Consider the following 13,465-nt stretch of genomic DNA (forward strand, 5'->3'; position numbering starts at 1 on the left):
AGAGAAATAGCATCAAATGGCTGGAAGATGTTGTAAACTTTAGCTGTCATGTTTTTGCAACATCTTTCGAGTTTCCTAGTAATATATTTTGTTCCTCGGATGTGCAGAAGTCCTTTTAGGGAGCTACATCAAAAAATGTATCTGGAACTAACTGTCTTCATATGAATTCTGCAAGAAAAAAGAAGAAAAAAAAGGAAAAAAAAACCCTTGTCTTAATGAGACCAGTAGAAATTTATGTATTGTCTTTCAGTCTGATAAGATGTTTGGATTACTGACAATTTACCTTTAAATACTAAACTTCTGTTCAGTTTAATGCTCTGTTTTAGAATTTAGAAGATCTGAGCATTCTCATTACAGTCATAGTAACAACTTGTCAGTGAAAACTTGCTAAAAGATTTTTTTTTTTCTGAATGTGTGTGGGATTGTTTTCCTGCATGTGATCTTGTGTACTGCCATTTAAATCAACTATCAGCAACATAGCTGTAGTAGTAAGTGGTTTTCACAGCTAAAGAAACTACTGTTTAAAGCAGCAGTTTTGTTAGCTATGCAAACATTAGTTTTAAAAACAACTCTTGTGTTTCTGAGTTCTGTTAGTAAATTTGGGTGATCAGGAGTGTGATTTTGTTTTGTTCTTTTACACTTTTAATTTTCAGCAAAACTTGCAAGGATTGCTCAATTACAGCGTAACTTGGTATCTACTTGTAGGAAAAAATATGTTCATCCTGATTTACAGAGTGTTTCTGCACGTTTAAATGAAGAGGCAGTTTGTGTCAAAATTTTTAATATTCCTTATAACTTGTCAAAATCTTCTCTATTCAACCAGTTTCAAAGCAGATGTGTTCACTTACAGGATCAAATGGTTGGAGATTAGGTTTGGATATTTAACTCCCTCTAGAAGTTACATGGACAGAGATGAGCTTCCCTGAAGGAGTTGGATGTTGTTATAGTTTTATGTCATTGGTGAAACAGATGTTGACTTGCTCAGCAGCAGGATTGAAGCTGGTCTTATTCCTGCTGTGAATGAAGAACAGTTTTGTGAGAAGTTTTCAACAGCTTTGTTCTGTACCTGTTTGGGACACTTCTAGTGTTTGTGTTTAAGTTGTTTTCTTTTAAATATGTCCATCATTCCAGATCATGAGAGAGTTCCTTCCCCAAAGGATTTCATGGAACTGGTTCTTTAAAAGCAAAGTAAATAAATTTGAGATAGGTCAAAAATGGCTTGTAAAAAAGTTTGTAAAACCTGAACTGCTTGAGTTCTGTGAGTTTTTTTGCTTCTGATCCTCATCCTTGTAGAATAATCTCCAGAGTAAGAGCAACTTTTCTTAAAGAATTTGTCCCTTTTTCTCTTTGTAGAAAAGCAGCTGCACAAGCTGCTTCTATTGCCTGCATTATGTCTGGCATGAATGTCTTTCAGAGGATGAATGCCAGTGTATAGCATTAGTCAGGAGCAGCCAGTCTGTGTGATGTTTGTTATTTTAAGTACCTGTTTGGATCCATTCAACTCAAATGAAAAGTTGAGAGACACCAAACTGTCTGTCCACCATTGTGGACAGATTGTTCTAGGTATAGAACTGTGGGTTCCAAATCATAGCTCAGTCTTTCAAATAATTTCTAGGTGTTTTCTTGACATAAATAATTTGAAAACTTCCCACTAGAGTATGGAGCCTTATATATTGATTTGAGATGTTGAGGGGTTTTAAGGTATACTGTTGTTGATTGCTGCCCAATATAATCTTCACAGAGAATGCAGTGATTCATTACCTGAATGATTTGACCAGACACTTGGGAAGAGAATAAAAAAATCATTATAACATTTTTATGGAGGATTGAAAAATTTTAAAAATATTTTCCATGTCTCTTAAGTTCTCTTGTAATATGCATTGCAAATATAGCCCTTGTAACCACTCACCTGAGCAATTCTGTTGTCATGGCTGGGGAGAAAAAAAAAAAAGGAAAACCTGATTTATTTGTCTTAAGCAGGATGACAGTGGCTAAGTTTTCCTGGTGGTTGTTTTTGGTTTGATTTTCTTACTGTTTTGTTTTTTTTTTCATTTTTAAGGTTGTTGGGTTGTTTTGCTAGTTTAGAGTGATTCTAAACTTTGTTGTCTAGGTTTGTAGCGCTTGGATAGGAAGTGGGGTTGTAAGTGACCTGAATGATCTTCGCCGAGTTCACAACCTTCTTGTCTCTTCCCTGGATAAAGTGCAAGCAGGAAAGGGATCTTCTAGCCAGCTTTACCGAGAGAGTGCAACTACTATGGAAAAACTGGCTGTTCTCAAAGCATGGGCTGAGGTAAGCCATGACCATCAAATCTGCCAAAGTTTGGAAACGTTTTACAGTGTAATAGCAGCCTCATACCTCATACTGCCTGTACATGCCTTTCTCCTAACTTTTTTCAATTCTACTCTGGGATGTTTTAAACTCAGTATCTTTCTCTGCCCTTCTGTAGAGCCATATTTACATTGAGGCTTGGTTGTTCTTTGTTGTGTTGCACTTTTCTGGGTAAAAATATGCACTCACACCATATCAGATTTTGAGTTTCTTCCCATCTTACTGCTCTTAAAATTGAAAAAAGAACCCCACAAACAAGAAAACAAAAAACCGTAAAAATCAAAACAACCTTAAAATATATTCTGGGAAAATATTGCAGTTAGTTAACTAGCCAAACAGCTAGTTAGTTAACACTGTCAAGTGTTTATAATTTACACATTTTTAGGAAGAAAGCATGTGGCCAGATTGTTTTCGGAAAGTCCCATTTATGAACCTAAGCATTATATATATACTGGTAGAAATAAAAGAAAGGACTTAAATAAAATGGAGTTTTATTGAAAAATCTCTTTTTTCCAGTAATTTTCTGATGAATTTTATCTGTGTGGAATCTGTTACATTCACATGGGAAAGGCTGCTGCTTTCCCTTCTTTTTAGAATCTCACAGCACATACTTTGACATGTTTTACTTCTAGGTGTATGTCGTTGCCATGAAAATTAAGAAAGAAGCAGAAACCAAACCCAAGCGTGTTTCAAAGAGCACAGAGGAGGATGAGGATGATTTTGGTACCGTGGATGAGTTGCCACCAGACAGTTTGATAACGCTTGTACAGCCTGAACTGCCGGCACTGAGCCGGCTCTGGTTGGCTGCACTGAAAGATTATGCTCTTTTAACTCTACCAGCTGAGTTTGCTACCCAGCTTCCACCAGATGGTATGCACTTGAATTTCTTGTTGTGTTCTGCAAAAGAGAAAGAAACTGTAGCTGGACATTCAGAATTATTCTGTAAATTAATTAGTATGCATGTTTTTTATGCAAGTGATAAATTCCTACCTGAGCATGTAATAACAGTATTTTCTAACTTTGAATCCTCTTTCCTTCAATTTGAAATGAATATACTCTTTATTCAAATCATTGAGATAATTAAAACTTTGTCTTTGTGGAAGAAAGAGTACTTCTTCACCTCTAATACTTTGGTATCAAATGCAAAAAGATTTTGGTTGTATGAAAAACATGGTCCCTGAGATTAGAGCAGACTTTGTTTTACAGATTAAGAGTGAATGCTCTATATAAAAAATGCTGCAAGATCTGATGACTGTGCCTGCCTTTCTTCCTCTCTTCTTACTGCTTTATTGAGGCCAGTGCACTTTCTCATGAGAGGTACTAATATTGCTACTAGAGAAGGAGAGTTGGAGTGTACTGCCACTAACAAGCATTATACCTGATTATGTTTGTGATCAAGCACACCCAGAATAAATATACTAATAAATTCTGAGTGCATGCTTTTGATCTGTTACTTGCAGAAAATCTTAGAATTGACCTTTGCTTTGTTAATTTAACAGGAGGAGCATTTTACACTCCAGAAACAATTGACACAGCTAGACTGCATTACCGAAACTCCTGGGCTCCCATACTACATGCAGTGGCACTTTGGCTGAACAGTACAGGATTTAATGTGTCAGAGTCAACAGAAGAGACTGCTGCAGCAATGCCCAGTTCCCAGAAACGTGCTACATCCATTATGCTGAACCAGACACCTGGGACTCCACCTACCACTAAATCTTTGCCAGAAATAAACAAAGATCGAATGCACTTAATTTTGGGTAAGAGTTACAAGCTTAGCATTCAGTAGCAGCATGTTTTGGTATGAAACACTATGAAAATGAGAAAAGATACTTTGCTTGAAATCTGTGAATTTTAAAATTTGCTACATGTCTGGACAGTAAAGTTTTGAAAATCTCTGTCTCGTCCTCCCTCTTATCTCTCTGCCTTCTGTGTTCTTTGTAGCTTTGACAGAATATTTGTCAGTGTGATTATTGTGATTTATGTAATTGACTAAAATGAGTAGGAACTGTTCTACACTGTAGTATAATGCAGGTGATACAAAATGTTATGCTTCAAAGATGCAAAAGCTGTGAGTTTAATTAAAATACACACCCCTATAAAACACTGCTTAGTAGAGAGTGATATTTAGCAAGTCACGTGGAGTAGCTTTTGCATCAGTTTTTCATCTGTGAGTAGCATTCACTGTTTCCCTTTGTTGTTACCTAACAGCTTTAAGAGGTGGATGTAATCTCTTATTCTGAGGAGTGCTAGAAGTTTGCTGAGATACAGACATTTAAATCTGGAATTAAGTGCCATATGTAGAAGATGAATATTGCATGATTTTTGGAGCTTAATTTAGTTTGTGTTTACACTTAAAGGAGTTCAAGAAAATGAAACTCAATTTACAACTGAAGGATTCATATCACTGACTTACAGATCTTTAGAACAAAGTATGGATTTCTGTTCAGTAATCTTAAATTTCTTGTTGTCACTGTGCATTATTTATCCTGCCAAATTTTGGGGAAGACATGATGCAGAAGAAGTGAATACAATTCTTTTGCATAGACTCTCTTTTAATTGAAAGGAAGAAGAATTGAGAAAAACAGCTGTCTTTCTAAAGTTTTCAAGAACCCACTATACTTACAAAAGAATTCAAACAAAAACTTGATTTTATGATGGTGTGAACATTCTTTTTTAACTATTGCTCTTTTCAGGTGTTAGTATACAGTTTCTGTGTTCCCCAAGACCTGAAGAGCCCGTAGAGCATGTTACATCTTGCTTACAAGCACTGCATACTTTATTGGACTCCCCTTGTGCCAGGATCCATATTGCAGAGGATCAGGTAATGTATGAGCATGTTGTAACAATCAGCTTTTTCCAGGTCTTGGACTTTCATCAATGATGATTACAAGAGCTGTAATATTTTTTGTGTGAGAAAAGTATTTGTTCATCATAAGCAAGTGATATAACAATTAGGAATTGTTTAGTCCTAATGAATGTTTTTTTATGTATTTTGTTTCACTGCAGCTCCTTGGTGTTGAACTCTTGAGTGTGCTTCACCGACTCCTCCTTACCTGGGATCCTCCTTCAGTCCAGCTGCTGGTTACAGGAGTTGTCCAGCAGATAGTAAGAGCAGCTCAAGATTATTTGCAGGAAAAAAGGAACACTCTAAGTAAGATTCTGTAAACATGGCTTGTTTTGCAGAGTAAATAAGCAACAGGTTTTCTTGTTGGGAAAGGAACTCAGTTGCATTGGAGTATTGTTACACTGAGGAGGAAAATGCTGTGTATTCTAGAGATAATTTTGATTGTGTTCATAATTACCTGCTGACTTCTTAACTCTTGTAATCTGTATTTTTTCTTCCTCTGATCATTCTCATTTCATGTCATGGTTTTCATTAATTTTTCTGGAGTAAGAGTGGTGCAAGGTATACCCAGCACACCCCTTATTAATACCTTGTTCAGTTTCCCTAATGTTTCTCTACTGACTGCCTCCTTAGCACTTCATTTACCTTTTTTCTGAAGTTTAATGATTTAGCCACCAGTACAGGGTATTGTCATGTGTCCCTGGCACAGCTGACATCCATGAGGTGAGTGAACTGCTCCTGAAACCAGTATGGAAAGTTGCCTGCCCAGGAGATCTTGCCAGGAAATGGAGCAGACTTGCACCTGGGTTCTTACTTCACTTATTGAGGGCACTCAGGGCGTGTCAGCTACCAGGATCTCTGGGAACAGGGTGTGCAACAGGAGCAAGGCAGTTGGCATGGAAAGGCATGCTCATGCTGCCCAGAAGTGCTGCTCAAGACTGTACAGGACTGCTGGAGTCAGCATAATGGTGGCAGTGACATACAACAGCAGTCTGCTGACTGAGGGACAATCACCTCTGCTACATCAGAGGTCTAATGACCAGTTTGAAATTCAGGTGAAAATGCTAATGTGCCTGTGCTCCAGAGGCTTGTCTGTGCAGCCATAGCTGGAAGTGACATTGGTCTCACCTGTGAGACATGAAGGAAATGCTTGTGAAGGTGAGCAGACTCTGTGGTGTCAGGAAAGGTAAATGAAAGAATGAAATGTTCTTCAGAGGTCCTGCCGGTGCAGGAGCTGAAGTCCCATGTTTCTCAGGAGAGACAGCCATAGACTATGCTGGAATATGGCCCTGGAGGATGATGCTTGCATGGAGATGGTGGCTGCAGTACTGTGACTTCCAGCAACAAAAGGCTCGATCTCCAGATACCCAGTTGGAGAACACTGAGGAGATCTGGCAAGAGGAAAGAAGCCAGCTGTCCTACTTGGACAGATCAGAACTGATAACACTGAAAGGAAGTGAAGGGTGATACCAGTCAGGAGCCACAGGCTGCCTAATCAAGAAGGGAAGGTGAATGAAGCCATATTAAACCAACCCCAAAAAGCATTCCAGTCAGGCTATGGGAGTCTCATGAAAGGCTTTTACCATCCAGCCAGGCGACACTGCTGGAGGCTAACACTCAGAAGTGTATGAAGCACAGACTTCTTCAGTCCAGATGCTGGACAGTCCAAATGGGGGTGGGGCTCAGTGGATTTGCTCCGCACTTATACAGAAGAAATGGTTACAAAGGTTAATGGTAGTTCTGGCTGTACCAGCTGTGTGATAGTGCAGGTCATAATTTCAAGGGAAAGAAAGAAAATGAATAGTGGAGCAAAAGCTTTGGCTTGACTTGGCAGACTTTGGCTTGTTCAGGGAGCTTGTAGATGAGATCTTGTAGATGAAATCTTGTGGTAAACTTTCCTGAAGGTCAAAGGAAAGAGGGATTGTTCGTCTTTGGTGACAAAATAAAGCTTATTCACAATGATCGTGGCAGGAGGCCGACTTGGCTGAACAGGAACTTCTGACTGAGCTCAAATGTGACATGGAAGTGCTTGGATATTGGAAATGGAGGCAAGCTGCCAAAGAAGACTACTGAAGTCTTCCTGGGCATGGAGGAGTGGAATTGGGAAAGCACAGTTTAGGTGGAGCTGAGATTGATGATGAATGTCCAGTGTGACAAGAACAACTTTTATAGATAGATTGTCAGCAGAGGAAATTTGGACCTGCTGCTGAATGGATTGGGTGATCTAATGACAAAACACACTAGAGGAAAAACTAAGGCACTGTTGTCTTCTTGCTTACCCCTCCCGTGTCTGTGTCTAATGAGCAAGCCTAGGGAGGGCAGTGCTAGCTACAACAACAGGTGAGCATCCAGTTAGGGACTACTCACAAAAAAGCCAGCCCTACCCTGGAACTAGATGTGATGCATCTGAGGGAGGGCTGATGACATGCTGAGTTTGTTGCAGTCATCTTTGTAAAGCTGTGGTGCTCAAGAAAGCTTTTCAATGAATGGCAAAAATGAAATGCTGTGAGTAACTTTGAGTAAGACATGAGGTGGGGTTTGAGTGAACTTGCCAGTAAGCCTGCTGTACTTGTTGAAAGGTTTTTGAGTAAATTTCTTTTGAAACCACTTCTTAGGACATGAAGTAGAAGAATGTGATTTGAAATAGCACAGACTTACTGAGGGCAATTAATGCCTCATCACCCTCTGTGATGAAATAAGTGCCTTTGAAAGTGGAGAGGTGAATATTGTTTACTCAGACTTCTGCAAGGCTTTTGACCCAGTACTCTACAATATCATTGTCAAGTTGAGTGATGTGACTGAAAAGTAGGAGAAGAATTTGTTGGACTGCTGTGCTTAAATGGAGTTTAGTGATTCAAGTCTAACTGGAAGCTGGTTGCAACTGGTGTTCTTTAGAGATCAGTATTGGATCTGCTACTGTGAAGCACACAGGACAGATAGGAGAGAATGTACCCTCAGCATATTTGTGGATGATACCAAACTGGGCAGGTGGTGGGTGTGCTGGAGGGTGGTGCTGCCTTTAAGGGGAATTTTGAACTGCAGGTCTGAGAACCTGCTGAAGTTCAGCAAAGACATGCAAAATCCTGCATTTGGGATGGGATGTGCATTGGTATAGGCTGGTGGGCTGACAGATTGGATAGCAGATTTGCCAGAGGAGGAGTTGTATGTGTGGTGTGAAACCTGTGCAACGCTGATGCCTCTGTTATTGGGCTGTGTTAGGAAAGCATGACCAGTGGATTAGGGATATAACCATAACCAAGAAAATGCATCTGGAGCAGTGTCTAGTTGTCTTTGCCCTTCCTCCTCATTCTGAGCAAGACAGCTGTTGGCAAACATGAAGGAAGTTCAATGGAAGTCCACTAAGCTGCTTAGGGAAGTGAAGTGTGTGACCTGTGAGGAGAAGCTGAGAGAGCTGAACTCACTTAGTCTGCAGAAGAGAGGCTTAATGTGGGATATAATAGCAAACCCCCTTCTTAGAGGGGATTTAAAGACAATCCAGAGTCTTCTGAAAGGCATGTGGTGGAAGGACAAGAGGCAATGTACACAAAGTACAGCAGTGGAAATCCAGATGGGATACTAGGAAAAAATTGGTCACTGTGGGAGTGGTGAAGCAGAAGAGCAGGTGCCCAGGGATGTGGTATCTCTATGCTTGGAGATACTCAGCAGTCTGAAAGCTACTTTCTGAGGTACTTCTAGTGACCTCTTCCTTTTAAGAGAGAGGCTCCCTGTTTAATCATGCCTTTACCATTTTTAGAAAAAAATCTCAGATACACTGTTTCCATTTTGCTAGGTAAATTAGTTTCCAAGAGGCAACCTGGGAAATAGTTCATGGATACCTGTTTCAGTTGGATAGGTCTACCAGATTTTCTGTTACCTGAAAGAAGTGAAGTAAACCCCAGAGAATATTCTCTTATTAAGGAAAATTACTATCCTAATCTGGCACAATGTACTGTTGATAGGAAAAACCCCCCAACTGATAGCTTTTGCCCATTTTCCATGTAAAAACACGGAGAAAATTTTGCTGGAACTTGAGGAACCAGCACAACTGAAAATGCAGGCTCTGTTCCTTCATATGAATTAATGGAATTGTTTACTGTCAGCCCAGTAAGCTGCTTTTTTCAGATTGATGAATGTGATAACAGTAGCAATCATTTAAATTCATAGGAGCTCTATAGGGGTAGTTCAGGCCAGCTTTGCCTTACTGAGTCTCTGTTGCTGTTTAATGGGAGAAGGAAAGACTGCAGCTGGCCAAGCTACCATCAAAAGAGAGACTTTTTGAACTGAATACACTCAGCTAGACATAGACATAGAATCCTACAGTGCTTTTCTGTTCTCTTATTTCATAATCAATTTAGGCTAGAATAAGATTTTGTCAGGGTGGAACATTTAATTAATAGCTATTAAATTAAAAAAAAATTGTCCTGGCTGTTTATTTGTCATTGGTTGCTGTTAGTTTTATGATCATTTTTAAGAGAAGCAAGATAATTAGCTGTAGTTTTATTTCGTGCAAGACTACATTAGTTTTTTAGTTCCAGAATGATTTTTATTAAGTATTGTTGCAATCACAGTACTTCTAAGGCATTTTAAACCCTTCTAAGTCATTCTAACTAAAACATTTAGTCTGACATAAGCTATGTTTGTCCTATCTTACTGTAAAGCAACTTTTTCTTCTTGATTCTTAACTTCTTTGTGAAGAGTGTGTCATGTAATTTTTGGAGTGGCATCTTAACTGTCTCAGACATTTCTTTCCTTTTTCAGATGAAGATGATAATGAAGAAAAAGAAAATCCTCTTGCTTTAGGAGAGGGAGGTGAGAGTGGTGGTCTTGTGCCTGGAAAATCTCTAGTGTTTGCAGCCATGGAGTTGCTGATGTTCATCCTAGTACGACACATGCCCCACCTGAGTTCAAAAGTGTCGGATTCTCCGAGTCACGTTGCTGCCAAATCCCACCTCTCTGAGGAAAGCGCTCGTCTTGTGGCTGCCACCGTTAATATTCTGTCTGACCTGCCTTCCCTGTGTTCTCCAGCAGGTAGGACACTCACAGGATATGTGTGAGTGCTAGCACAGTGAGGATATGATGCTAAAAAAAAAGTAAATACATTGCTATGAATGCTTTAATTCATAGCATTAATAATATTTAGGTAATTAACTAAATGAAAATTCAGGCTTTTCCAGTGACTAGCATAAAGGAAATTTGATTTTAAGTTTGCATGTGTGCTGCATATTTGCTGAGGAAATTAGCTCTGTGGACAAAGGCTGTAGGAGTTTCAATAACACACTTAGATTTTAAGCCCCTGTACCAATTTGATTTCATTGTTGGTCCCCCCCCCCCCCCCCTTTTTCATGCTTTTGAAACCTTTTGGGCAATTTTTAATCATATTGTTAAAGAACACAGACATTTTGGAGATAATTAAATTCATGAAAAGTTCATGAAAAGCAGCAGCTGTATGAAAAGACAATCCTACAGGGGGAAAAACAGCACAATTCATCTGTGGTACACTTGGCCTTGCAGCCGTTGGCTGTCAGTCATTCCCAGTGTGATTATAAACTAAATGGAGCTTTCTTCTGCCCAGGAAGACTGTCACAAAGGATGTGTGTAAGCTGGGATAATTGCACTGAGTGAAGTTCATGGGTAAAATCACAATTACATGGGAAGCTATGCTCTTTGACTTTTGCTTTTTGGAGAGCAAATTGCTTGACTGTTGTCTCAAGAATCTTTGGGAAGTTTCACCCACTCTTACAGATGAGACATTTTAAAGTTAGTTCCCTAATGAGGTGCTCTGCAAATAACATATTTGGACAAAGTTATGCTCAAAAGACAATATGGCTTGTCTTCAAACAGAAATTTGTGAATTTGTGCCTTGCACTTTTTTAAGGAACAACAGATTTTGAGTTGGAGTCATGTCCTGTTTTTATTTAATGCCCGATGTTTGTTTTTTTGGTTTTTTTTTTTGAGAAGGTGATGGGAAAGAGGGTGGGCAAAAAGAGTAACAGTATTACTTTTACTTCTGTGTTGTCTGGAGTGAGGGTGTTACTCCCAGCATTTGGCAAGTGGCCACTGCAAGTAGCTCAGAAATGACTCTTAGTTTAAAGAGCAGTCCCTTCCTGTCATAATTGTTTTACTTCATGTGTTTATCCTCACAGCATTCCCAGAAGTAGGAAAATGGCAGGATTTGTGTTTCCACAGATGTGGGGAAATGAAGCATAGAAGAGATATGGAACGAGGCTTGACTGACTGAAGTGATCTGTAGATTGATTTTGCATGCCTAAACCCAACAGCACTCTTCTGTCAGTCCTGTAGGGGCTTGAAGTCTGTCTGCATGTGTAATTGAAACTGCTACAGCCTTTGTCCATGATTTGAGACTCCCAAACAGCTTCCTTTCTTTGCTTCTGGTAAGGTGGGGCACACCACCTTACTCAGGAAGTGCAGTAACTTAGTTTGGATACTTGTTTCCAGACCTCTTATTTTTGCTGTTTGTAAGACCCTAGTGATATGTAGATCCTTCTCTAAGGTACTTAGCAACCTGGATGACATACCTTGTATCACATGCCATGTGGGACAAAGCTTTAATAGCTAAATCATCATTCCTGAACTGACAGCAGCATTTCAATTGTTGGCTTGTATGATTTGTGTTATGATACACTTCAGTAGCATTGATGAATGAATTTGGTAATAAAATGGTGAATGACACATATCACTTGTTACCTGAATTGCACTTTATCTCATCTCCTTTGTCTCCAACCATACACATCCATATTGGGAAAGACAAAGAGCTTATCTACCACACTTTAAAAATTCTATTTTATCTCTTTTTTTTCCCCTTTTTTTTAGGGTGTATGACAATCTTACCCACCATCCTATTTCTTATAACAAAGGTGTTGAAAGAAACAGCAGTAAAGTCAGCAGATAATCAGGTCCCACCTCCAGTCCCTGCTGCTCTTCAAGGGATAAAAACTATTGTTACTCTTCCAACAGTCAGGACTGATGAAACTCAGAAACAATGGACAGGTCTTATCCGCAGCACTCTGGCATCTATCTTGGAAGACTCTCAGCCTGGTAAGTGGTTTCCCAGTGCAGGAGTTAAAATTCAAGAAAAATGGATTTTCTGTAGTGAAAAGTCAAGTATGATATCTGCCTATAAGTTAATGTAAGACCTGAATGAGCAGAACTCCTCAGTTGCTTAACAGATTTTATTGTTGAAAAGCACAACATTGGCTTTAATAAAATAGTGACATCTTAGGAATTCTCACTTCAGATTTGTCTTTGGTCTGTCTTTGACAGTGTTGAGCATAACCTCCAGTTAGAAGTTTTCCCTTTTGCAATGCATCTGGCATCAAGTCATTTAGTCTTAATGACAATCAGTGTTAAAGTGAATGAGTGGGAAGACAGCCACAGATAATTGTGGAAAGGTTCATACTGGACTAGGATACTCACAACACTGTTAAAAGCTTTCTTTGGTGAGAAAGAAATCCTGGCCAAAACAATCCCTGTTACTCACCAGCACAATGGTTACTGTCTCTTCAGAGAACTGCAGATCACCTCTTATGGTTCACATACATGCTTTGCCTTGCCCTTCACAAAGTAAAAAAGATGTACAGTCTTAGCTGCCTAGTTAGCAAAGAGACACAAAGATTTGCCATTTGCATAGTGGTAGTCAGCGGGAAAAACATCCCATTGCATTGCCAAGGAGCCATTTGTAGAGAGTGAAGAGAGGCTTGAATGGAGTCACTCATGTGAGAGATGGGGAATGAGGAGGTAATTGCAAATGATTCTGAAATGTCCAAAGGGGGAGGATCACTAGGTTTGTGTTAACCAAGCCAAACTTCTAATTTGATTTGTCACATCAGCTCTTGTTTTCCAGCCTTTAGTTACTGTAGAGATTTCACAGGCCCTCTTTCCAGAAACATCACTGGCTGGAGACCTTTTTGCAGGCGTCAGGAATTTTTCTAGGTTCCTTGTAAGAGTGTATGTTTTCCTTTCTAATCTTCTGTGAAGTGCGATCGATCACAGATGCAAAAATCTAAGCAAGGTCCACTGCATTCAATTTCAAACCTCATCATTCAATAAAATTCAAACAATGTAAATTTAAAATAATTTAAATAATGTAAGAAAATTTGTCACTTAAAATGCTTGGAGTAGTTTTTTGAAGTGAGGTTTTACATTATGGCTAAGCCAGTTAAGTGACTAGCTGATATCTGTAAAGGGCAGTCATGCTGTTTTTCTTTTTTGCTGACTTTATATATGCTGTTTCTTTGTGCCTCTCAGGGGAGAGCAGAACCTATGTGGCC

The 13,465-nt window shown here is 39.3% G+C and overlaps 1 protein-coding gene across 4 annotated transcripts in view; it reads left to right on the forward strand.

Moving 5' to 3' along the window:
* HEATR5B (HEAT repeat containing 5B) overlaps positions 1–13,465 on the forward strand; it is a 55,485-nt gene that overhangs the window by 35,481 nt on the left and 6,539 nt on the right. For all 4 annotated transcript variants that reach the window (XM_054628729.2, XM_054628727.2, XM_054628732.2 and 1 more), the window contains 7 exons: positions 2,111–2,290; positions 2,962–3,199; positions 3,829–4,089; positions 5,026–5,153; positions 5,339–5,483; positions 9,936–10,205; positions 12,009–12,233. In XM_054628729.2, coding sequence (XP_054484704.2) covers positions 2,111–2,290; positions 2,962–3,199; positions 3,829–4,089; positions 5,026–5,153; positions 5,339–5,483; positions 9,936–10,205; positions 12,009–12,233 — 1,447 coding nt within the window. The remainder of the gene's footprint in view (positions 1–2,110; positions 2,291–2,961; positions 3,200–3,828; positions 4,090–5,025; positions 5,154–5,338; positions 5,484–9,935; positions 10,206–12,008; positions 12,234–13,465) is intronic.

This window comes from Agelaius phoeniceus, chromosome 3 (assembly GCF_051311805.1).
Source record: "Agelaius phoeniceus isolate bAgePho1 chromosome 3, bAgePho1.hap1, whole genome shotgun sequence".
Taxonomy (NCBI): Eukaryota; Metazoa; Chordata; class Aves; order Passeriformes; family Icteridae; genus Agelaius; species Agelaius phoeniceus.